Raw genomic sequence first — 24612 nt, forward strand, 5'->3', positions numbered from 1 at the left:
AAACACGCTAGCTTCCTCACAATAGCCTCTGAGCTAACATGCAGTAAAGTGTATGCTAAGCTTTCAGCTGAAACTGTTCTGGATACGATTGCTTGGGTGAGACCTGCTGCTGCTTTCTGAAATGAAAGACCAGGTTTCACATTGTTCAGCTGAGCTAGCTCATTTTGATAGCTACACCGCTACAGCTGATATTGGCTAACTGCTGATAGCTAACCTATGCTAGCCTGTTAGCTGAGCTATAATTACCTTTCTTTTGAAAGACATTTATTAACAGGCGACTTCTCTCAGTCTGCTCTCTCTCTAGAATAAATGACCTGTGCTTTACAAAATACAGGGTCTGTCTGTCCAGGGTGGACCAAACCATTTGATTCATTTGTAAGGGGTGAAAGTGGCGTCACAGAAGCTCTAGTATTTGTGGCATCAAGGTTCTTTAACCCAATTGACTTATTCAATCAATTATAACAATAAACAGAATTTTTAAAAATGGAAACAAAGTGTTCATTCATACAAGAGCCCCGTCTGCCTTTGGGGCCCTAATTAGTTCTACTTTTCTCCCTATTTCAGCGGCTGTGCTTTAACGAGCTTAGGTTCAGAGGTAGTTATGGCTGACAGTGTGTAGCTGTTGGAGCGAGCTGTTTTTCTAGCATTCTTGGCATAGAAACAACTCTAAAACTGAGTTTTTATCACTTTGTTCAGTATCGGCTTACATGGGTCTGCAAAGCACTGCAGGAATAGAGCTTCTCAACAAGCAAACAGCTTTAAATGAAAAGATCATACGAAGTGTACGAACACATACATCTGGTAAAGCATTGAACACGTGTCGCTCTGTGTGCATCTCTGTCTCTTACAAAATAACTTATGTTACTAAATACTTTTACCAACTGCTCTGGTGACCTTTAAAAATATACCTGCAGGGACATTTAAAAAGAGGCTTCAGCTGAAAAGCTGTAAGGAATATTTAAGGTTAACCAAGCATGTAACTTTCCTCTGTGGCTCCACATCTCTGAATTTTCTCATAAAACAAGTGGAGCAAACTCTCCTCCTCGAGCAGGTGCTGTGTGCCTGAAGATAAAGGCTAATTCTCCCGTGAAGTCGCTCAGGAGCACATAGAAGGTCTTTAATCCAAGTATATTTTACTGTCTTTTCTCAGGTTGTAGGCTACATCAGATCCAGCAGTTAACTACAGTTTGTTTAAAGAGGTTCATTCACATATTTAAATATGACACTTTAACGTAAAAGCATCAGAATAATGTTAAACAAATCCAGTGCTGAATTATTACGGCGTAGCGGTGACGTAGCATCCACTCGCGTGCTCCTGTCAGCTCATACAAACCCAGTGAAAGTTGGGTTTACATAACACTTTATACAGTCTACATCTTATTCACAGCGGGATATAGAAAACATCAAATGATCAAAGTGAGTAAACTGACCATTGTATAAAAACTGTGAGCTGGAAGCAAATGGCTCTAAAAATTGTGACCAATGTAAAATTATGAAGACTGTGAAAAGTGTAAGGCTCTGTCAGATATGAACATGATGCAGGAACATCGCAGCTTTTTTAAAACGGACTGAGGCAAAGTGGAAATCGGTATCCTTCAAACTAAAGACGACCTTTGGGCCTAATGTGAGCACTCAGCTCAGAAACCTGCATCTCTGATGGGAGCGCAGCATTGCCTGTGGAACTGGTGGCTCGCACATCTGGAAACCATCAGTTTCAGGTCTGGATGCTCCTTTGCAGATGACGTCTGTTTCATAGAAGGCCTTGCATATTTCAGCAAGACAATGTTAAACCACATAGTGCATGTGCTACAACAGCATGGCCTCGCAGGAGAAGAGTCTCGGCCTGCAGTTCAGTTTAAAGAAATACGACGATAAAGACCCAGGACAGCAGCAGCTGGTCTCCACAGTTCACAGACATTTATGGGCTGTTGTTAAGAAACGCGGTGCTAAACACACAGTGCTACACACACAGTGCTAAACACACAGTGCTAAACACACAGTGCTACACACACAGTGCTACACACACAGTGCTAAACACACAGTGCTACACACACAGTGCTACACACACAGTGCTAAACACGCAGTGTTACACACACAGTGCTAAACACACAGTGCTACACACACAGTGCTAAACATACAGTGTTACACACACAGTGTTACACACACAGTGCTAAACACACAGTGCTACACACACAGTGCTAAACACACAGTGCTAAACATACAGTGTTACACACACAGTGCTAAACACGCAGTGTTACACACACAGTGCTAAACACACAGTGCTACACACACAGTGCTAAACATACAGTGTTACACACACAGTGTTACACACACAGTGCTAAACACACAGTGCTACACACACAGTGCTAAACACACAGTGCTAAACATACAGTGTTACACACACAGTGCTAAACACGCAGTGCTACACACACAGTGCTAAACATACAGTGTTACACACACAGTGTTACACACACAGTGCTAAACACACAGTGCTACACACACAGTGCTAAACACACAGTGCTAAACATACAGTGTTACACACACAGTGCTAAACACGCAGTGCTACACACACAGTGCTAAACATACAGTGTTACACACACAGTGCTAAACACACAGTGCTAAACACACAGTGCTACACACAGTGCTAAACATACAGTGCTACACACACAGTGCTAAACACACAGTGCTAAACACACAGTGCTACACACACAGTGCTACACACACAGTGCTAAACACACAGTGCTACACACACAGTGCTAAACATACAGTGTTACACACACAGTGCTAAACACACAGTGCTACACACACAGTGCTAAACATACAGTGCTACACACACAGTGCTAAACATACAGTGTTACACACACAGTGCTAAACACACAGTGCTAAACACACAGTGCTACACACAGTGCTAAACATACAGTGCTACACACACAGTGCTAAACACACAGTGCTACACACACAGTGCTACACACACAGTGCTACACACACAGTGTTACACACACAGTGCTACACACACAGTGCTAAACACACAGTGCTACACACACAGTGCTAAACATACAGTGTTACACACACAGTGCTAAACACACAGTGCTACACACACAGTGCTACACACACAGTGCTAAACACACAGTGCTACACACACAGTGCTAAACACACAGTGCTACACACACAGTGCTACACACACAGTGTTACACACACAGTGCTAAACACACAGTGCTAAACACACAGTGCTACACACACAGTGCTAAACATACAGTGTTACACACACAGTGCTAAACACACAGTGCTACACACACAGTGCTACACACACAGTGCTACACACACAGTGTTACACACACAGTGCTAAACACACAGTGCTAAACACACAGTGCTACACACAGTGCTAAACACACAGTGCTAAACACACAGTGCTAAACACACAGTGCTACACACAGTGCTACACACACAGTGCTACACACACAGTGTTACACACACAGTGCTAAACACACAGTGCTAAACACACAGTGCTACACACAGTGCTAAACACACAGTGCTAAACACACAGTGCTAAACACACAGTGCTACACACAGTGCTAAACACACAGTGCTAAACATACAGTGTTACACACACAGTGCTAAACACACAGTGCTAAACACACAGTGCTACACACAGTGCTAAACACACAGTGCTACACACACAGTGCTAAACACACAGTGCTAAACACACAGTGCTACACACACAGTGCTAAACACACAGTGTTACACACACAGTGCTAAACATACAGTGCTACACACACAGTGCTAAACGTGGCTGTGTCACAACTTTTTTGAGATGCCATCCAATTATTTTAAAAAGTGCCTCTTTTACCTAAAGTTCCCAAAGCTTAAACATTTGATATGTTTTTGTGTTCTGTTGTGATTAAAATGTGGACCTATGAGATTTCCAGATAAATTTATTCTGCTTTTATTTCCATTCTATCCCAGCTTTTTTGTAATCATTGTAATCTGATTTCACGTGTTCAAATAATTGATAATCTATACATTTATGATCTCACCATCAGATTAAAAAGAAGAGAGATTTGACGAGGTTTCGGCTGCCGCTGCTGAAGGCGTGAGGAGGACGGGGAGGAGAGAGGAGGAGAGATAAGGAGTGCGACAGACAGATGACACAAGAGGGGTGAAGAAGAGGAGATTATTAGATAGATAAGACGCAGAGCTAAGCGACTTTGTCACAGTTCACATTTGTCACAGTTCAAAGAGCAGGAGCTAAACCAAGGTTGATCGATTTTCAAACCTGGCAGAGCGACATCCGTCCTGCCTGGGATACGACTGCTTCATCAGTGTCAAAAAACATTTTCTTTTTTTACTTATGCTGCTGAAAACTGTTTCTATAACAACAGTATATGTGTACACTGCCAAAAAGCCACCCTATGCACCTCACTGAGGCAGTAACGGTTCCTCCTCTGGGCTTTTCCCTGTTTTAAGATCCTGACGACATTCCTGTAGCAGAGGTGTGTGAGATTGATGCCAGCATTCTTTCCTCTCTGGCTCTCTATAAATCACCTGAAGGTGTCACATTGAAAGAGAACTTTCTAAACGGCGCGTGGGCTTTTCTCTTCCTGTGTGAACAGCAGAGCGCCCTCCTGAGTCACTGGTGTCACGGATGAGTCACAGAGGTGGGCAGCTGAGAAGTGCTTGGAAATGTTTTTGACAAAGAGTCGCAAAAATGGACTGAACTTGATTTGTAAGTAAGTTTAAAAAAGTATGAATGGTTTGTATGACTCACAAAGAAATTTGACAATTCCTTTTCCACGAAATGAACAAAATGTATTAATAAATGATCATTAACGTCCTCGGCTATGGCATCAACTTTAAGAATGGTAATTACATGAACATTTCCCCTTTCATTAGCTAGCTGACTTCAAGTAATAGCTTTTTTTTTGCTGAGATGATGTCATTGCAGTGAGTGAAGTTGAGGTTTCTTGCAGTTGGTAGAGCTCTGCATAGAGACTGCAGCAAAAACCTGAGCACGTCTTTTAAAGGCTACAAGCTCTCTTTCTTCTGCTGAGGGAATCCTGCTCAGCACTGATCAAAACCTGATCTCTTTACTGATATCAGAGAAATTCTGCACCATCGTTAATATTTCATCTTACCTCATGGATGAGAGGAGGCTGATTCCTGGCCTTTGCTGTCTGATGGTTTGGACTCATTGGCTTTTAAGTTGAGTAGTGAAGGGTTAAGCAGGACGCATCAACTCCATGAGTCTCCACAGGAAAATAAACTAGGTGCTGACAAGATTCATGGATGTGTGTGTGTGTGTGTGTGTGTGTGTGTGTGTGTTTGCAATATCCTTACATGGCATGTAAAAAAAATGCAAATAGCGAATTTGAAATTGATGCATTGCAGCAACATGGCTGGTTGCCTTTCTGGCAAGGCTTATCCCTCACTCGTTACTAATATATTTATTATTTGTTTCATTAATTTATAGCAATGATCAATCACTTTAAATGTGGCCAGAATGAATCCTCCGGTGATGTTAATCGTGTGGAGAGAATTTGAAACGGTGCATCATCAGTCAACTGGCTCCATCACACTATGTTATCTGAACCAAGTGTCCTCTCATTTTAATTTCATTCAGTCCCCCTCCCACCGCTCCTGCTCCCCCTCTCTTGTTCTCAGAGAAGTAAAATTACGCCGTGAGTAGCGGTACAAAATGATTTTGGCAGCCTGCTCTGACAAACTCCTCCAGTCACTGTGCGCTGCTGCTGCGTGATCAGACCTTTACAGCTTTACACTTAATTTCCAGAGCTGATATCAAATGGTCATCAATCATTTAAGTCTGGCAGAAATGAATGTCCTCGGGCTCCGAATCGCATCAAGCAGTTAAAAAGTCTTTTACTGGGGACTTGCTTTCTCACTCTGCACGGGGATTGTTTACTGTTATTGAACATCCATGCATAATTAAAGCTCTTATGAATAGCTAAGGCCGTGCATTTAACCACGCAGCTCTCTCAAAATAAGCCCTTACAATGCTCTTACCGAGGTCAGGGGCTGCGCTAACGTCTCATTAAGATCCCATTTTGCCATCAAGGTAACAGGAGAGTGATGGGCTTCCTTAGGTATTGATCCAGATCTGATATGTTGGCATGAAAGCTGTATGTACTGTATGTGATGCACTGGATATTCACAGGTCTGTGGAACAGCCACGACCGACAGCAGGTGAAGAAAATAATAATAATAATAATAATGGATTGCATTTATATAGCGCTTTTCAAGGCACCCAAAGCGCTTTACAATGCCACTGTTCATTCACTCTCACATTCACACACTGGTGGAGGCAGCTACAGTTGTAGCCACAGCTGCCCTGGGGCAGACTGACAGAAGCCAGGCTGCCATATCGCGCCATCGGCCCCTCTGGCCAACACCAGTAGGCGGTAGGTGAAGTGTCTTGCCCAAGGACACAACGACCAGGACAGAGAGCCCGGGGATCGAACCGGCGACCTTCCGGTTACGGATACGCTTCCCAACCCCCTGAGCCACGGAAAAAAACCCAAAAACAAATTTAAAGCATTTTGTGGCTCAAAATTCAGATTATTGATTGAATCAAAAACAGAAGAAGTGAATAAAATGATACAAATAACTGTACAGTGAAGCTGCCATGTTTACATGTGAGCTGCTTCGTTATCGAGTCACAACACAGACACTGAAATCCTGGCACAGCCGTAAACACTTTGAGTAATTAAAGGAAAATAGAGAATCAAATGGACCGTGAAGTGTAGTTCAGCTGGTTGGGGATTGATGTGTGTGTGTGTGTGTGTGTGTGTGTGTGTGTGTGTGTGTGTGTGTGCGTACACAGTGCATGGCACTGGGACAATCCAGGGTGAAGTTGTGAGGCTGTATGATGAATGTTGCCCCCTAACCAGGACTGAAAGGGGACGATTAAACCCCGTCCACCAATCACCTCCCCTGGAGCTTGAAGGAAACCACCGGGGAAAGAGTACACACACAGAGGACACACAAAGACAAACGCCTACTGTATGCACACACACATTTAAAAACTCCTGAGCCTTGTTGACTCAGAGTTGAATATTTGCACATATCAGCAAACCCAGTAAACTTGATATGATTTAGTTCAGAGTGTCTGGATTCTGTTTGAAGGTCCACACTGATGCCTAAATGTAAATCGATGCATAACCTCAGCTTTTTTCTAATATGTGTCCAGAGATGGTGAAGAAAGGGGAAAATGTGCTGATACAGAAATGTTCTTCATCCACTGAAGAGTCTTCACCGAATTTCAATTAATGTTTGTGCGTTTAGTTGAATCCCACATTCAACACCTCGTAACGCTGCTTCTAAATATCTTTTTTGGAGGAACTGGCACACGGCTGCAAATGCACCGCTGTATCTGTGATGTCATCAAGGTTCCTCTGTGGTGATCAATCAGCCAAACACACACAGTAAAGTGGACACACACACACACACACACAACAGCACCCCACAGGGGAAGTGACACGGCTCTGAAGGTCAGTGGCTACAAAACAGTCTGATTCCCAGAGGTTTTTGTGACTTTCAGACAGCCTGCTCTCTCTCCCACTTTCACTTTCAAAGCAGCCGCTTTTCATGCATGTTACACTCATGAGCCCTGAGTGACACCTGTCTGCAGGGATGAGGAGAAATCTTTCACGGTTTGGGTGAAATTTCCCAAACACACACACACACGAGAACACTGTGTCATCACAGCTGCTCAGTTTGTTTGCAGCCACACGTGTCTCTACAAAGTGTGATGCAATCCTAAATATCACGTTAATTTTCATTTCTGCCAGTCGTGATCACACCTCAGTCTCCTACAGCCCAACACGTCACTGTAACCCGTCACGCTGCGTCTACAAAAAAGGCTTTTCGACTCTAAACTGATGAATATGCTGCACATCACATGCAGCCGAACGCTCCAGCTCAACACTAACTTTCCATACAGCACAAAGCTGATAAAACCTGCGAGCTGCAGCCCAAAAAAGCAGACACGTCATCTTTTTCAGACCATTTAAGAAACAGCAACATATCCTCCAACGCAAGAAAAAGCTTTATTTGCCAAACCATAAATGCGAACAGCATCCGGGGAGTTGTAAACGGCGTCTGGTCGGTGTGTGCGGCTCCAAAGGTTAATGAGCTGTGTGCTCTGTCGGAGGAAAAGGAGACAACGATGCTCTTTACGGTACAGGAGGCGTTACTCGCCCAAGGGGCCGCCGCAACGACACCACTCAGATCTCATTATCAGGCGTATTGATTAGTCATGGCCGCCTGCCCCTCCACCCACACACACACAGACCCTAAATGACATTCACAGACAGAGAAGTAGAAATGATTGCACTTCCCTCGCACACAGAGGCACTGCAAGGGTCCCTTAAATCCTGCAAGGATATGTTTTATTTAACCGAGAGCATCAAGAATTTCCTGCTATATATATATATATATATATATATATATATATATATATATATATATATATATATATATAACTTCTATATAACTTCTTAGCCTGCAGATTTTTTTTTTTTGCATGTGTTAAAAGTGAACAAGTTTTGGGCACGAAATTTAAAAAGATAGGACAGAAACATTTATTCAGCTTCCCTGTCAGAGTCTAGTTAGGATGACACATATGGGCTCTCTAGCGCCAATCAAAGGTCCCCACTCCCACACACACATTTCAGCAAACACACCTAGGAAAATGACACACTCCACATTCATAATGTGCTCGCTCTCACCCACACAGCCACTCCACGGGGGACAAACACGCGCTCGAACATACACGGACGTTTTACAGCCCCTAATGTGAAGCTGTCATTTTGTTCCAAGAGAAAATTGCTTTAATTAAAATTAGCACAGCGGTAATAGGTGAGCTGTTGAAAGGCTTGAACACTGCTCTGTGTCAGCCCACATGTTCCCAGCATCACGGATGAACCGTGTTTCCGTAACGCGGCCTTCCTGTGTTCTGGTGGCATCTGCACAGAAATCGCTGATATTAATCAGAGGATTTTTTAAAAAGTCATTAAGCCTCAGCTTTGGTTGGTTTATCACTCCTTTACAAACTGGCACATTTTCACATTTAGCCCTTTTGTTGGTTACATGTTTGCCAAGATGCAAAGAAATAAACTCTCAGGACCAGAAAAGAAATCCATCTCTAGATGGTAAAGTAACATATCCTGCCTCTTCGCCCCAACTTCCCACCTGCCATGACCTGCTCTCCTGTGGACGTGGGCATGGTGCCTGGCATCGGCAGCTCCTGGCAGCAGGTGGCTCCCCCACCTGGAAACCTGAAACTGGAAGAGCACGAGGATCAGACTGGCTTTGGTTAGGATAAGAACCTGAGGAAGGATTAGTGTGACAGAATGAAATGAAACCATCGTGGCTCAATCGTGCTGTTAAAATGCTTCAGAAAACAAAAGTGAGGCGTGATTTGTCTTCCTGTGGGAGGAATCCCGAGTCTTTAGTGAACTGCACTGACTGTGCTGTGTGTTCATCCTCCCCGGACGCTGCCGATGACTTTAAGGTACCAGAAAGAGCCTGAATCACTTTTGTACTGGAGCATGAAATTAAAAAATAAAGGACTCATGTGGCTATAAATTGATTTTTGCTTTCGATCTCAGTCAAGTAGTTTAAACAAAGTTTGGCACTTGATAACTTCCATACTCAGCTGAGCATTTCTATTGGTCCTTTAGCGGAAGCAGCAGAGAGGTTTGTGATTTGACAGGCGCACACAAACACCGACTTATTACTGATATTTATCAGTGTCCATACAAAGAATGACCTTCACACCTGCACGTCCGCCCGCGTCGGTCTAAGCTGTGTTTGAGTGATCAGGTCTTTGCTCTCATGTTCTCCTCGTGACACATTCAAGTGTTTCTTTACGACAAAGTTGTCTCGCGTAAGAATCGTCTTTGTATTATTGTGCCGAGACCACATTTGTGATTGGCTGCTCGCCCTGCGGGAGGCCGGAGTGGGTGGGGAGCTTTGAGAGTCGCTGCCTGCCTTCAGTCGTGTCTCGGAGCAAAGCGACTCTCAGCAGCAGCAGCAGCAGAAGAAGGAGGAACAAGCGGAGGCGCAGGAGGAGGAGAGCCGAGCACATCCTAAAGTTTGTAGCTGCAGCTGTCTGGACGCAGCGGACGCACGTACTGCGCACCTGAATCAGGTTGGTGTCGTATGACGGGCAGAGATCTGCGGGCACGCAGCTCTGTAATGACTGCGACTGAAAAACAGCAGGCAGGCAGCGATCATTTAAGTAATCACAGCTCAAGTGTTCAGCGGGGCGCCTTCGTGTGTCGTCGTGTCGCTCCAAGTTCAAAAGTCCGCAGACGATCCGTTTGCCATTTTTGGCAAAACTTTCTCTGCTCTGTCCTCCTGGAGCTCAGCCCCAGCCTGCCAAAGCACTATTAGCTGATCAGTGTTTCTGCCAGAGAGCAGCAGCAAATGCTCCTGTAGGTTTGGGAATAAATGGGGGTGAAGATCGAAGGGTCGGACGACCCACACTGAAAACACAGACGCTGCTGCATCGTTCCCATCATCGTCTGATTGTTTCATCTGTTGGAAATGTTGTAAAAATGTTTAGTTTTTGCAGTTTTAAGAAGGTAACCTTAGATCAGTAACCACGTGACCTGCTCACCTGGATATGCTTGAAAAAAAAACATGCTATGGCCCGCTGTACCATGAAATTACTCTGACTGTCCTCTTGAAAGACAGAATTCATTCTCTGCTCATAGCCCTGTGCAGGCCACCTTCAGGAACTACGGATTGAATTATCCTGCTGAAATGGGCTGTTGTTGTTGCTGCTCTCTGAGTGCCCTGCAGGGCATCAGGTAGGACAATAGGATGGCACAGGTGCATACGTCCTACACAAATGGCAGAACTGGGGTCATTTCAACGTTGGTCAGAATAAAAATAGACGTTGGTTTCATCGTGAATTGAATTTGCTCGTATATTTGAAATCCATCTGCACACTGTGATCGGCTCTGTGCAGCTATCGTGCAGTTTGGGTTTTGGCCTGTCCTGCACCGTATCGTTAACTTATCAAAGTATAAATCTGTGTCAGCCATTGGATGCTCCACAGCCTCCTTGGCTTCTTCCATCCATATTGTCTCCTGTTACAGTGACAACTGCTGAATAATTTACCGTGCCTCGCTAACTGTAATCAGGAATCCAAGTTTGGGTATCTGATGGTGATTGCTGAGCAGAGAGGTTCGGTGCTTTGGAGACCAGTTGGAGCTTTCAGATTAAAATGTAAGTGATACCCCAAAAAGAGAGCTATTTAATTGTCTTGGCTTAAAATAGAACCAATAAAAAGACTCGCTCTGGTGTCTACACTGTGCTGGCGGCTGCATATCAGTGAGGCAAAGTACAGCTTCATCTGTCTAAAGTACAGACAGACATCGTGCTGTAATGCATAGTTACATATTTCATAAAAACGTTTTGTTTTTCTTAAATACTCCATTGGTATCTCGCTGCACTGCAGCTTTTAGACTTCTTCTGTGGTTTTGCTTGCACATTGACGAGCCAAGGCACCTTCATGCAAGGCAAACATGACAATCGAGAGCCATGGATTGCTTTCTCCTCCTGTATACAGACTAAATATGCAGGCAAACCGTAAGATTTTTACCTGGAAGAGTTGAGTTTGTACACAGCGTTCAGTTTGGATGAAGAGGAATTTACAGAAAAAGGAAGAAGTTAATGTGAAGTAATGGTCTGTGGCTACTCTCAGCTTACCAGTTCAGATAAAAACACAGCGTAGTAACGCTGAGTGCCACAGTCATCGAGTAATGACATCGAGAGATGGAAAGAAAAGAGGGAACCCAGGTGGGTTTAAGCCCGTCTTCCTCGCCTGTCAGGATCGACAGCATGGAGCACGTTATGTCTCACTGTGTCACTGTTATTAGCTTTGACATCATTTACTCTCTGTTGCTCACCAGGGTGGCTGCTTCATTACGTTGTTTGGCCCTCGTTTAAAATCGGCCGAATAAGGAGACAAAGTCGCTCGCGTGTCTTTGCTGCATCGTTTTAATTTCACTCCTGAAACGACTTCTTCGCGTGAACCTGAATCACCTGTATGTTACACTAAGCATGATTCATTTGGACTGTACATCATGTAGCACCACAGCCCAGTGAGCATAAACATCCCTTCTGCAGCAGGAAGGTAGAAATGACTTGTGTGTCAGAGGAGATGCAGCAAAGTCGCTGTAGGTCTTCAACGTTAACCAGTAAGAGTGACGTGGCCGGCTTGGATTCCTCGTTGAAGATCAGCCATCAAATATTCATCAAGCCCATAACTTATCAGCCTTCTGTATCTGACTCTGGGATTTATTTGCTCTGCTTCAGCTCGAAGCACTGACAGAAACTCCCCCACACGATTCTGTTAACTCCTCTGGAAAGAGAAAGGGAGACCAGTTCACTTACTGGAGTGACTCTGCCGATGGCTCATGATGCACGCTGTGCACAGAAGCTGTCCTTTCTTCTGCCCCAGGTATTTGGGAGGCTTAAAGGCAGACCAGATTTGCTGAACATTTCACCCTGATATTCTACTCTCACGGCGTTGGGTGGGGGCCGCTAGTTTTTATTCCCTCGTTGACTGAAAAGCATTGTTTTACGTCCGGACTCTGACTTTCAGGGTCATTTCCTTTTACTGTCCGGGAGAAAGCTTTTGCCTTTTTCCTTCTTTATGCTGACTCTCAGCCCTTTTCCACCTTGGATCTGAGCAAGTGTCGTGTGGGCAGGGCATGTAAAATATATGGCCGTCACCCTGGGCCGGCTGACTGGCTGGCACAGGTTCTGTTCTGTCCCAGTGGGCTTGACAGAATGGCTGTGATGGGAGGAAAGTGCTGCCTTCTGGCTTTAAGAGTGCTGACATCTTCATACTGCTCCTCACATGCACTCGCACGCCTTCCATCTCATCTGTTTGCTTCTCTTTCACCTCCTTCAGATTTCTTACCTGCAGATGCCCCCCCCCCCCGTTAGCTACACACCTCTGCTCTGTGTGAACTTACAGACTTGAGTCACAGATATTAGCGCCGCCACCTTCCTGCTTTTCTCTTTCCTCATCATTTGTCTGACCACTCCTCACTTCACCACCAGCTCTCTCTCTGAGGTCTTTCAAGGTGAGCTGCTGTATGTTCTTCGACTTATCTCTCATCCTCTTATCCGTTCTCTAAATTAATAAAAAAATGTTTCAAGAAGCCCACTCACGAGCCTTTGTCCACCCACTGCTGATCTGCTCAAACTTGTGAACTGGTCTCCTTTCATCCTCATCATTGTGTGAATGTTTCATGTCTGTGATTTGTGAATTAAACATAGGATCTAGGCAGATATGATTGGGCTGACATTTATTCACACTGACTGGTGGGACGGATGGGTTCGACCTGATTAGAGCTGCGGTGGTGAACAGGAGCGTCCTGTCAGCACACCTGCATCGGTGAGGTAGACGTGTTCTCAGCAGTCTCTTTGCTTTGAGTCGACCCCCAAAGGTCTCATAAATAGGAAAAAATGACATTTATAGTTTAGAGAGTCACGACTTGGTCCAATAAAATTCACTCTGTGAGTGTGTGCATTTAATCTTTCTGGGGTTTTTAGTAATACTTTTATAGCTGCTAATATTTTCTATGACATTTATTTTACAGTAACCTTATTTAGCAGTGGAGGAGGGCAATAAAACACTGAACACACCATGCAATGCTCTTAATATCCAAACAAAGGTCTTTTATGCTCTGAAATCATGGCCAAATATTTCAACTCTGTCTGTGTAACGCTTTCTATTAGCACACAAGAACACACCGGAAAGTTGGGAATATATTTTTAAGCTAATAAATCTCATGATTTTCCTATTGTTTTATTCCTTCCCTGTAGCACTGATATTTTACATTTCTTGAGCTGCGTTTTAATATTTAAATTGAATTAACTCCAGTGAAACAGTCCATAAAATACAAGGAGAGCTGCTTATCCCCACTAATCTGGAAAGTGGTGTATATATGTCCAGCTTTCAGAAACTGTAGTTGAAAACGGTGGCATTTACTAAGTGTTCACTTTTAAGGTGTTTTCCTCATGCATTAAAGGTATTTATACATATATTGTACATAAACCATCTGTACAGTATGTCCCGTGTTACAAAATAACTTATAAGGCCTTGCACGGCCTAGAATTTCTTTATTTTGTAGTTAATCCCATATAGAGAAAAAATAAAAAACATTTACAGTGTAGCTCATTAGACTTCAGTCGCCTCCGTCACTCACTACAGACCTCTCTGCATTGAATCATATCTGTTATTAACCTCTGTCTCTCTTCCACAGCATGTCTTTATCCTGTCTTCCTTCTCTCACCCCAACCAATCACAGCAGATGGCCCCGCCCCTCCCTGAGCCTGGTTCTGTTGGAGGTTTCTTCCTGTTAAAAGGGAGTTTTTCCTTCCCACTGTCGCCAAAGTGCTTGCTCATAGGGGGTCATATGATTGTTGGGTTTTTCTCTCTATGTATTATTGTAGGGTCAACCTTACAGTATAAAGCACCTTGAGGCGACTGTTGTTGTGGCGCTGGATAAATCAAATTGAATAGACGGTCTCGGTCTTTATCGATGATTTTCCCTTCCTCACTTTTCTATGGAGCATGTTTTGTTAAACTTGTGTTTTGCCTGATGACAACAGCAACAGGCTGCAGCCCCAACATGTCCCCGAGTAGGATAAGCAGTTAAGACAATGGATGGTTGGATGGATTGTAAGTTAGCAGGAATTGGACCTTTGAGTAATAAGTGTGTGTGAAGGTGGCTGTAGGTGCTAGCTGCTGCCCACCATGACGTCAGCTAATTCACATCACTGAACTTCAGCTCTCGATTGTGTTTTTTGGCGTTTGTCTCTGTTGCAGCATTTATAATTGGATTGTATCACAAATAATACAGCTTCTTGATTAGTTAACTGTAATGGCAACCCGTCCAAGAACTCTGCCGGGTACTAACCTCTTCTATGAGCATGGTCTCCTCTAGCTCCGAAACAACATCACCTAGCATTGACCACAGTACTAAATAGAGCAGGGCGATATGACCAAAAATATTTATCACGATATATATTTGAAAATTTGCGATAACGATATAACTGACAATATAATTGACACAAGACAAAATACTTTACAACTCCACAACTTTGATGGGTTTTTGCACTAATAATGTATTTTCACTTAAACAAGCAGCTGTTTTTTATGTGCATTAAAGTTATATAAAAATGTAACAGTGCAAATGCAAATTCCTCGCTGACAGTTTAACCAAAAGGCATTTCCAGTGGAAACTGGCCGACACATCCTCAGCATAACCAAGTATAATATCCACAAAACTTAAAAAGAGCTTATACACACACAACACGGTAATATTATGCTGAAGCACAGTACGTATCACTCCGCGAGGCTCCGCCTACGATAGCCGTAACGCTCCGACAATCCATCAAGCGGTGCGGCTTCGTAGCTCAGCAAAGTCGTACTGAAACATTTGACAGATTTTCGAGCGCCGTGCACATAAAATCGTTTCGAGGTCAGTAACACAACCAGAGTTCATACATGAGGCACACAGGATTATAAGGGGCTCTGTCGACTTTCAGAAAAATCAAAGGGTTGATTTTAAGTGCGCCGTATTTTCCAAACAACACGGTAATAACGACGGCCCGCTAGCATGCGCTACCAAAAATAGTGCTTTGTTGTGTATCTGACGGACGAAAGCTAAACCAGTTCCACACCACTGAAGCTGCAGCATTTTTACAAACCAGTTCTGGTTCATCGTTTCATTCAACGATCCGCTTTCGCTCTTCTCATTCTCCGTCGCCGCCATGTGCTTATGTAAACAAAGGCACTGCGCATGCGCATTTTACCCATATTCTATCGCCATATTTCATTTTCTTATGGTTGCCCAACATTACACCGGTATCACCGTGAACGGTATGATATGGCCCAGCCCCAGTACTAAATCACTGCTTTAAAACAGGAAGTAATCAGTGGTTGATGTCACAGTAACTACAGTTATGTAGAGCCCATAACATACCATTGTTACAGCTCAGAGTTGGATCTGCATTATGACCATGAAACATGTATATTGCGGGTTGTTGTGCACGATTTTGTCAATATTAATCCAAAGAAACATGTCAAAGGTGGACGGCACACGTAGACTATAATGGGCATATCAGTAAATATGCACAGTTTGTCTGTAGAGCTTGATTTGGTATGAATGTGTATCGGTTAACGCCTCACATCTGCACGCCTTGCACAATGAATGTTTAAATGTTAAGGATCCAGGTCACAGCAGGACTTCCAGTCCCGTTCCTTCACTGAGCCACAGGATCCTTCAAAATATTCCCTGTTGACAGTCAGACGCAGCTTCAGGCTGTCAGAAAGAGTGACACGAACATCCCGGCGAGAGGACGCAGCACGCTGGACACTAAGTACACAGCAGGCCCCTCCCCCTAATGTCAGTAGACTTGATCCCACTTTTCTTTGGAGTAACACGCAGGTCAGTGTACAGCACACGAGTCTCTCGGGGATTTAAGCCTCGCTGTGCTCATGTAGAGCAGAAGGCCTGTCTTTAAAATTAAAAAACGAATCAACAGTGATGAAGAATCTTGTTTTATTTCACTGTTGATGCAGGGGTGACCTTGAGGCCTAAATATGCTGATAGAGAAACGAGACTTGTGCTCATCTGGGCTGTGATAAAATGATAGATCGCAGCTTTGAAGATGGATTTGTTCAGCTGCTGTTGAGAATCACAGAAGCCCTGTTTTTGCCCCTTTGCTCCCTCGTCTGTGCACAGCTCCATTTGTCTTTGCCTGTTTCTTCATCCCTTGTTTCTCCTGGTTCACTACATCAAAGGTTTCACGTGAACCGTCACCAAGAAAGTTTCCTGTAGAAGCGCCTGATCTCCAAACGTCTGTGTGGGAGCACGTCTCTGGATGTGTTTCTGTGGACTGACGGGTCCCTCAGTATGAAGTGTGTTGCGCTCTCTGTTATTTGCATCTACCTTTTTGTTTTCAGAGGTCAGCAGTCTTGAGTGCACTGCTGTCTCATTTGCATGTCTACTCAGTAAAAGAACAGGATGCTCGCTCTCACTTTGTGTTGTTATATCTGTCCTCGCACACACATACACACCTTCTCATCCAAATGTGTCCACGGAGCCGAACGAATGGCTGTCGGAACACTGGAATATTTAATTGGCCGACTTTATCACCATTACTGTAGCCACTGACTGTCTGCCAGCCCAATTATGACGGGCTATCTGCTGGCCAAGAGTAAAAAGTGCAACGGCTGCACAGACGCTCGGTGCTGTCTCAGTTTAAATGCTAAAAATACCTGTTAGACAGTCGTGCGCGGGTCATTAAATGTTTTTATGCTTGCATATGTACACGAGACCGGAGCTGCTGTGAACTCCAGGTTCAAGCCAGACGCGTCTGAGATCGTTAAGGTGGATTTTTATTTTATTTTTATTTTTGGAAGTACGTTTGTTGTACACAATGCAAGGTGACCCGGTCCCTGTTGTCCTCATTAGCCAATTGTCAACTCCCTTAGGCGACAAATGAAGCGAGACAGTCGTGCACATATGAAAGTCCCCCAAACCAGTGTCTCATCAGTGCTACCAAAGAGCTTCAGCAGGGGCCTCCAGCCCTTTGAATATATGCGTGCATGTGTGTGCAGTTTATGGGCAGATATGTTTTTCTGATGCCCTGGAAACAGCATTACTCCTCTGATGATGTAGTGGGGATGCCCACCTGAGCTGGTGGATCTCATGCAGCTGCCCTTTGCCTTTTCTTCAGGTCCACTTTATCTTCATAAGTAGCAAATTGGAAAGGGTTAATTCAATTCCCAGCAGGCTGTGGCTGGGAACATTTACCATCTCTCGCTTTCGCTCCCTCTCCTCCCTTTCTCTTTGTTTCTAAAGTCTAATTACTTTTAGAGAGTGGCTTTACTCGGGCTATAAATAATGACAAATCAAGGCTGTCTCTGCACTGAACCTTTACAGCCTTGCACGGCTGGCTATCTGTGTACATGAAGCGGTAGGACGGTTGTGGTCTGTGCAACTTGTGTTGGCTGAAAAGACGATGCAGGGTTTGGGTGTGAAATTTGCATGAGAGTGGGTATCGTGGGCGGAGAGCGGCAGCCAAAAGATGATGGAGACCACAGGGCAAAGAAAATATCATTTCTAATTCATTTTTACAGAAAGGCGCCGCAGGTTTGCCTTTGCTGCCCAAAGATGGACCAAAATATAATCAGTATATGAAAAGTTATGATGAATTCTTACGTGATACTAAGCGTGTACTTGTGTTCAGCATTCAGCTGCTTCGCCGCCTTTTATAAAAATGTAACTATTTTTGTCTTTGTTTAGTATTTAGATGAATAATCTACAGTAAATGGCCTGTATTTGTATAGCTTTACTAGTCCCTAAGGACCCCAAAGCGCTTTACACATCCAGTCATCCACCCATTCACGCACTGGTGATGGCAGCTACATTGTAGCCACAGCCACCCTGGGGCGCACTGACAGAGGCAAGGCTGCCGGACACTGGCGCCACCGGGCCCTCTGACCACCACCAGCAGGCAACGGGTGAAGTGTCTTGCCCAAGGACACAAGGACTGAGACTGTCGGAACCGGGCTTTGAACCGGCAACCTTCTGGTGAACTGCCACCTCTTGAGCACGATCGCCCCCTGCTTTTATCTTCACCACCACATTATACAGAGAGAGCTGATGATGTGGTGGCTGGAGACACTAACACAGACCCCCATTTGTGTGGCCGCCTAATACTCCAAGTATTATACGAGTCCTAGTTTTGCTGTAAATATTTCCCCCTAGTGTCTCTGTCTGTCTGTGTCCTCATCCTACGCCTGCTGTGTACGTCTGAGTGGTGCTAAAGAGAACAAGAGTCTGCCCACTGTTGCACTGTCTGTTTTTGCTGGTGCACTCTTTGTGTGTCTGTGTGAGAGGTGTGCGTTTAACGGCTTTTTGACGAAGACTGACGAATGTCCGTTTCATTCCTCTTCATCTCAGGGGTCTCGTCACTGCCTGGAGGAAGTGTCCTGGAGGAGAGATGGAGTGGGCGAGAGCTAATGCGAGACGAGGCTGATGGACGTGTGCGCGCGTGTGTGATGGTGGGAGTGAGACTTAACGAGGAGGAAAATAAGCTGAGCAATCTCTCTGTCCTCCCTCTACCTCCCAATGACTTACACACACACACACACACACACACACACACACACACACACACACACACACTCTCTCTGTGAAACCTTATCTACAGTATGTGGCCAAAAAAATCGACTTCTCTGTATCCTGTATGTTTTACACTCACGGTTCTTCAGTCCAGCTCATTGCTTGAATAAATCAATATACATTAGCCACGTATGATAAATTTCACTATTTCAAATACAATAAATTGTTTTTATTAAATTCTTTTTCACCAAGTAATTAGAGTGATTAGAATCAGATGAAGAGGTTACATTTGTAAGTTACATGCATGCACGTTGCAGGTTTAAAATAAGACTTTACATGCCTTTGATAAATAGACTTTATTAATCTTTCACTGGGTAAATTCAATAATTACAGCAGCACAAGGCCGAGGAAGAAAAAGTCCATCAGAAATTTATTAGAAACCAATAAAAATTGCAAAATTAAAATAAATAAATAAATAAAGACGGGGTACAACAAAAGTGCAAAAATGAATGAAATACAAAGGTAACTTGTACTATATACAATATGCACGATAATATTTTTATGTACCTAAACTGCAGCAGAATGATACACGTGTGTATTTGTGGTTGTATGTTGCACTTTTTCCATGCAGGAGTCCAGCTGCTGTGACGTCTTCACTTTGGTATTAAGCTTCTAGCTTTGGATGAGAGCCTGGAATGCTAAGCTATCAGCTAACGTTAGCTTGCTGGATAGCTTCAGCGCTGATACCTGCTGGTCTGTGCTAACGGACTGATAAACAGTGCTGCAGTTTAACACTGAGCACAGACCAGACTGTCAGTACAGTTTGCCATACAGGAAGTGTCAGATTATTGTGTAGAAAAATGCTCAAAGAGGTCGCAGTGAGTTATGTCCCTGCACAGTTATTATTACAGCAAACGAAAGCTACAGAGACACTAAACATATTTTGACCTCATCAGAACATGTTGGTCATGTTAGCTGCTTAAAGTCTGTCGGGGTTGACTTGCTTTCAGAGTCTCAAGTGGCCATTAGTGGAACTGCAGCAGTTTTCTGTTTGTCTACATTCTTTAGTCATTGATGTTATTAATGACATTTTAATTTTATCACTTACTAAAAATAAGAATGTAACAAGTACATTACTGGATTAGAGTTCACTTTCATTGGACGTCTGATGTTTGTCTGCTATTTTATTGCAACTTGTTACATTTACCTTTGATCTCACCCGTTTCTACAAAAGCTACAATATGCTTTACCAAGACCTCCTACCAAAAACGTGTTATTTATGTCATTAACAGGTCATGTTATTATATTTATGATGAAAATTACAGTCTCTACTAACAGCTGTCCAATTATTTCAAACAATAAATTACACTCAAAAACATGTTTAAGCCCAAAATGTTGACTTTAAGAAACTGAAAAACATTTACGTGTAAACAAAGTAAAATGGAAATTTATCCAATCCAACTAGATGTAAACTGAATGTTTATCAATCAAGCATAGTTACCTTAAAGATGAATTATTTGACTGAATCAACCTTTGATTTTCTATATTTCAGTGACCTTTTACTCAAAATGATTGCTTCATGTTTACGAGGCAAATGATCATTTTCTTTGAGAGTATTCCAGCTGGTCGTGCTGGTTGAAGTTCATCATGCTGCTGGAAATCTGCTGCTGCTGCATGTTAGATAGAAATGCTGTACGTTATAAATACATTATAGAACTACTGACCCGCGACATCAAGAGCTTTGAAATGAGTCTTTTCAGTTTAGACAGCAGTCTGTGCAACAGCCCCACCTCTGAGTGGTATCAAAATACACCAAGTATGTTAAGTGGTTTGTATAAGTGAGCCACAAATAAACTGAGAGGTTAAACATTGAGTCTGTGAACGCAGCTTTTCTCCTACGAAACGCTGAAGACGTCCAGATGAATCAACGTTCGGGGATTTCCTCGCCTGGTTGATCGAGCATGCGTCAGGATTATAAAGCAGTTCCAACATTTACAAAACTGTAGCAACAGTTTCAAAGCTTCTCCCGCGTTTCAGACGTGTGACGCCGTCCGTTCACATCGTCCTCGTCTTTGAAATCGGTTTCAAGGTTTTCGCTGATCACGTCACTCAGAGGCCAAACATCTGGAGCTGCCGGCACGTGCGCAGCAGCTCTGTTTCGTACACGCATGGATGTGCACGTTAGGGTTAGCCCCGGCGCTCATGTTTTTACACTAAAAACATGAGGGCAGGTGCTGAAATAGGAACAGCCTGCTGCCGGTCTGGGGCAGCAGGCTGATGAAGCAGCAGATAGAAAACCTTTAAACTGAACCCGGGACACAGAGAGGGACGGCAAAGGCATTCTGCCATCGTCACGCAGAGGAGAGTCAGTCCAGTCTGTGCCAGCAAACCTCTCCTCTGTACTGCTGCCTGTTCGCCACAGGAACTCCTGCTCTGTTCATCCATCTTTCGCTCCTCCTACACTCCTGTTTGACTCCCTGTACATCGAGTCGCTCGCTTGTTTTTCTTCTTTAACGCAGCCATAATGTTCTGTGCAGGGCGGCTGTGAATCATGAAAATTCTTAATCCCTGCACTAATTTCCCTTAAATGACAATTTCAATTGTCCTTCTTTTTCACCCATCTCTCCCACTCACTGCTCTCTTATGACCACATGTGACCCCTCCTCTTGGTATCATGTTTATTTAAGCAAATAGCGTAGCCGCCACCCATCAGACAGGTGAGCAGGTAAAAATGCTTTCGTATCATCTTTCCTCAGCTATTTGAAACCTGGTCGGCCGCAGGAGATTTTAGATTATTAATGAGGCTCCTCAGCACATTGTCTTCCCCTGAGTGAGCGAGTGAATGAAAGTCCTGGTGTAACAGTGCACCGACAAATACGGGCGAGGCAGCGTGGTATCGGTGTTTATAATCGTGCATTCATTACTGCTAATGTGGCTGTAATGGCAGCGTAATCAGAGTCCTAATTGAGAGTCATTATCGGGATGCTGGTGCTGTGTTCTCCTCACAGATGGTTTATATCACTGTCACTGCTGCTTATTAAGCACAGGGTTGTAATAATCACATTGTGGGGAAAATGACTTCATCTTCTTGTTACGCTTCACATTAAAAACGGTGCATCCTATTGGTGCAAATTTGAATGTCATGATTTTAGGCATATAGAGACGAGGGGCAATGTTCTAACCAGGTGGCTTTCTTTGGTGTTTCTTTCAGGTGTGGGAGTGGTGGCTCAGCTTAATCCGGACAATCTCACGACGCTTGGCCCGCTTCGTATCGGCCGAGGAGTGGAACGAGCCCATAAAAAGATTCTGCCAATCTGCATCTGGATGAAGACACTCTTCATCTGTGACCGACAGCCTAACGCATCAGATAAACATTTTCTACCTCTCGCTGCTTCTCTGCTTGTCAAGAAGGGCGTTTTTCTGAAGCGATCACCCCAGAAGGAGGCGCCGGAAAGGAGTGGCTTCAGCATTTGACAGCTCTGACCCACTTATCACGCTCCAGCCGGTCGAAGGGAAAACTTGGCATTTAGCAGACAGCTTCAGGAAAGGTTATGCATTGTTTTATATTCAGGGCCACTGAGCAGCTGACCTCCCAATCTGATTAGCTCCATACCAACAGCCACACATGTGCCCACACAGGCGCGCGCACACCGGGCTGCCGGCCTCTGCAGGCGCTTTAATAGTGCGCCGCTCGTGTCTGCGTTTCACTTTAGCGTCACAACACGGAGACGCGCGCTGAAACAGCTGAACCCAACTTGGTGTTAGAAGTCCATCAGCGCTCTTAACTCCCTTAGAGCACGCTGACCTTGACCGCCATCAGTGACGTTTGCGTTAGCGGGAGGCGGTGTCACGTCCTGTCTGCTCTGTGAGACGGAGTGAGAATGAGAGCTGGCGTGGCTCCGATAAATACACTAAAAACATGAGCGCCGGAGGGCAGGCGCTGAAATAGGAACGGCTGAGCGTCATTAGACTTTTTAGGCAAATGTGTTACACAAAAAATAGTCCTTATTAATTGAAAAGTGTGTGTGTTTGACACACTGTCAGAACACATGAGAGTCAAAGCTGTCTGGGTCATGTCACTTTGACTGGCCTACATTTGATCCAATAAAGTGGCGACCATGGGACTGCGCTCATCGTAGACAAACGCTCTGCGGTCCTCGCTCGGTAACTATTCTTCTAAAAATAAATAAACAGGGTCTGCAATATTAAAAACTTTCAACATTTCCTAAATGAACGCCTTCCCTTCCTTCTCCGCACCTCCACCCAACACACCAACCATCCAGTCAGTGTGTAAGCCCTGTCTTCGGGCCCCGTGGAGGATGAACGATGTGCCCACGCTTGACTACGAGTTGCTGCTGTCCCCAGCCAGCTCCTCCCTCACCGGCAATCATGGCGGCGGCAGCAGCAGCCCTCCTCTGGCCTTGGTCGGGGTGGACACGGAGCAGCGTACCGCTTTGGCCTTTGTAGGCCTCCTCATGCTCTTCTTAGTCTTCCTGCTGGTCAGATGCTTCAGGATCCTTCTGGACCCCTACAGCCGCATGCCTGCATCATCCTGGACTGACCACAAGGAGGGGCTAGAGAGGGGTCAGTTTGATTATGCACTGGTGTAGGGGGGCACGGCGCAGGGGAGCGTGCCATTGCACACAGACACTGTTTTAAAGCACGGACTGGTTTAGAGGGACATAACATTGTGACTGCACTGCTTAAGAAGGACGTCAACTATTGCAGGAAGTTTGTACTGAGTCACTGTCATCGTGTACTGGTGTAAATACGCGGCTGCAGGACCACAGGTAACCATAACGACTGTGGTTCGACATGAGGCTCGACGCACAGCTGCCTTAACCAGACCTACTGTAACAGGGGAACCATGCTACCCAGGCCACAGCATCACTTTAGGGCTAGCTGGACAGGATTTGGGAAATATTCACTCACAACTAACCTCAAAGCTAGATTTCTTTTTTTCTTTTTTTTTTTTAAAACCCACTCCACTTGCATAAACACTAGGGGTGCAACAATACACAAAATTCACGGTTTGGTTCGATACTTTTTCAATACAAAAAATGTTCGTGCTTTTTTTAATTTGTCATTTATTAAAATTATAAATATATATTTTAACTCAAAAGTACAGTTTTTAAATTTAATGTTGCTGAAACAACAAAGTAATAAAAAATAAATCTGCTGGAGGAATCCCTCATCTTTGGAAAAGAGTTTATTACAGAGAAATGGCTCTTTCAAAATAAAAGCTCTACTATCCGCTTCTTCTGGGCTATATTCTCAGCAGCATATTAAACATATCAGGTCCCCATAAGGAGAATCCTGTGCTAACGGCTGTCTAAAGTTTGTAGCATGCATGCTTGTTGTTTTTGTCTGCTTCCACTTGTCTTTGCACTAGGATGCTGTCGGAGTAAATGTGCAGTCATATTCGTTGTGTTCC

At 44.3% G+C, this 24612-nt stretch overlaps 1 protein-coding gene across 2 annotated transcripts; it reads left to right on the forward strand.

The window, feature by feature from the left end:
- Positions 1-9808: 9808 nt before the first annotated feature.
- ctxn1 (cortexin 1) lies at positions 9809-24172 on the forward strand. 2 transcript variants are annotated; one of them, XM_026159637.1, is made up of 3 exons: positions 9809-10165; positions 19017-19117; positions 22390-24172. In XM_026159637.1, exon 3 carries the CDS (start codon positions 23408-23410, stop codon positions 23786-23788), a length of 381 nt encoding a protein of 126 aa, XP_026015422.1. In that variant the 5' UTR covers positions 9809-10165; positions 19017-19117; positions 22390-23407; the 3' UTR covers positions 23789-24172. The 2 variants fall into 2 exon arrangements, with proteins under 2 accessions (XP_026015422.1, XP_026015423.1); XM_026159638.1 differs by lacking the exon at positions 19017-19117.
- Positions 24173-24612: the final 440 nt, after the last annotated feature.

The sequence above is a fragment of the Astatotilapia calliptera genome, chromosome 23 (assembly GCF_900246225.1).
Source record: "Astatotilapia calliptera chromosome 23, fAstCal1.2, whole genome shotgun sequence".
NCBI lineage: Eukaryota > Metazoa > Chordata > Actinopteri > Cichliformes > Cichlidae > Astatotilapia > Astatotilapia calliptera.

Excerpts from the sequence above, each read along its gene's own strand:
- ctxn1 (XM_026159637.1), top strand. The coding sequence starts at position 23,408 with ATGAACGCCTTCCCTTCCTTCTCCGCACCTCCACCCAACACACCAACC.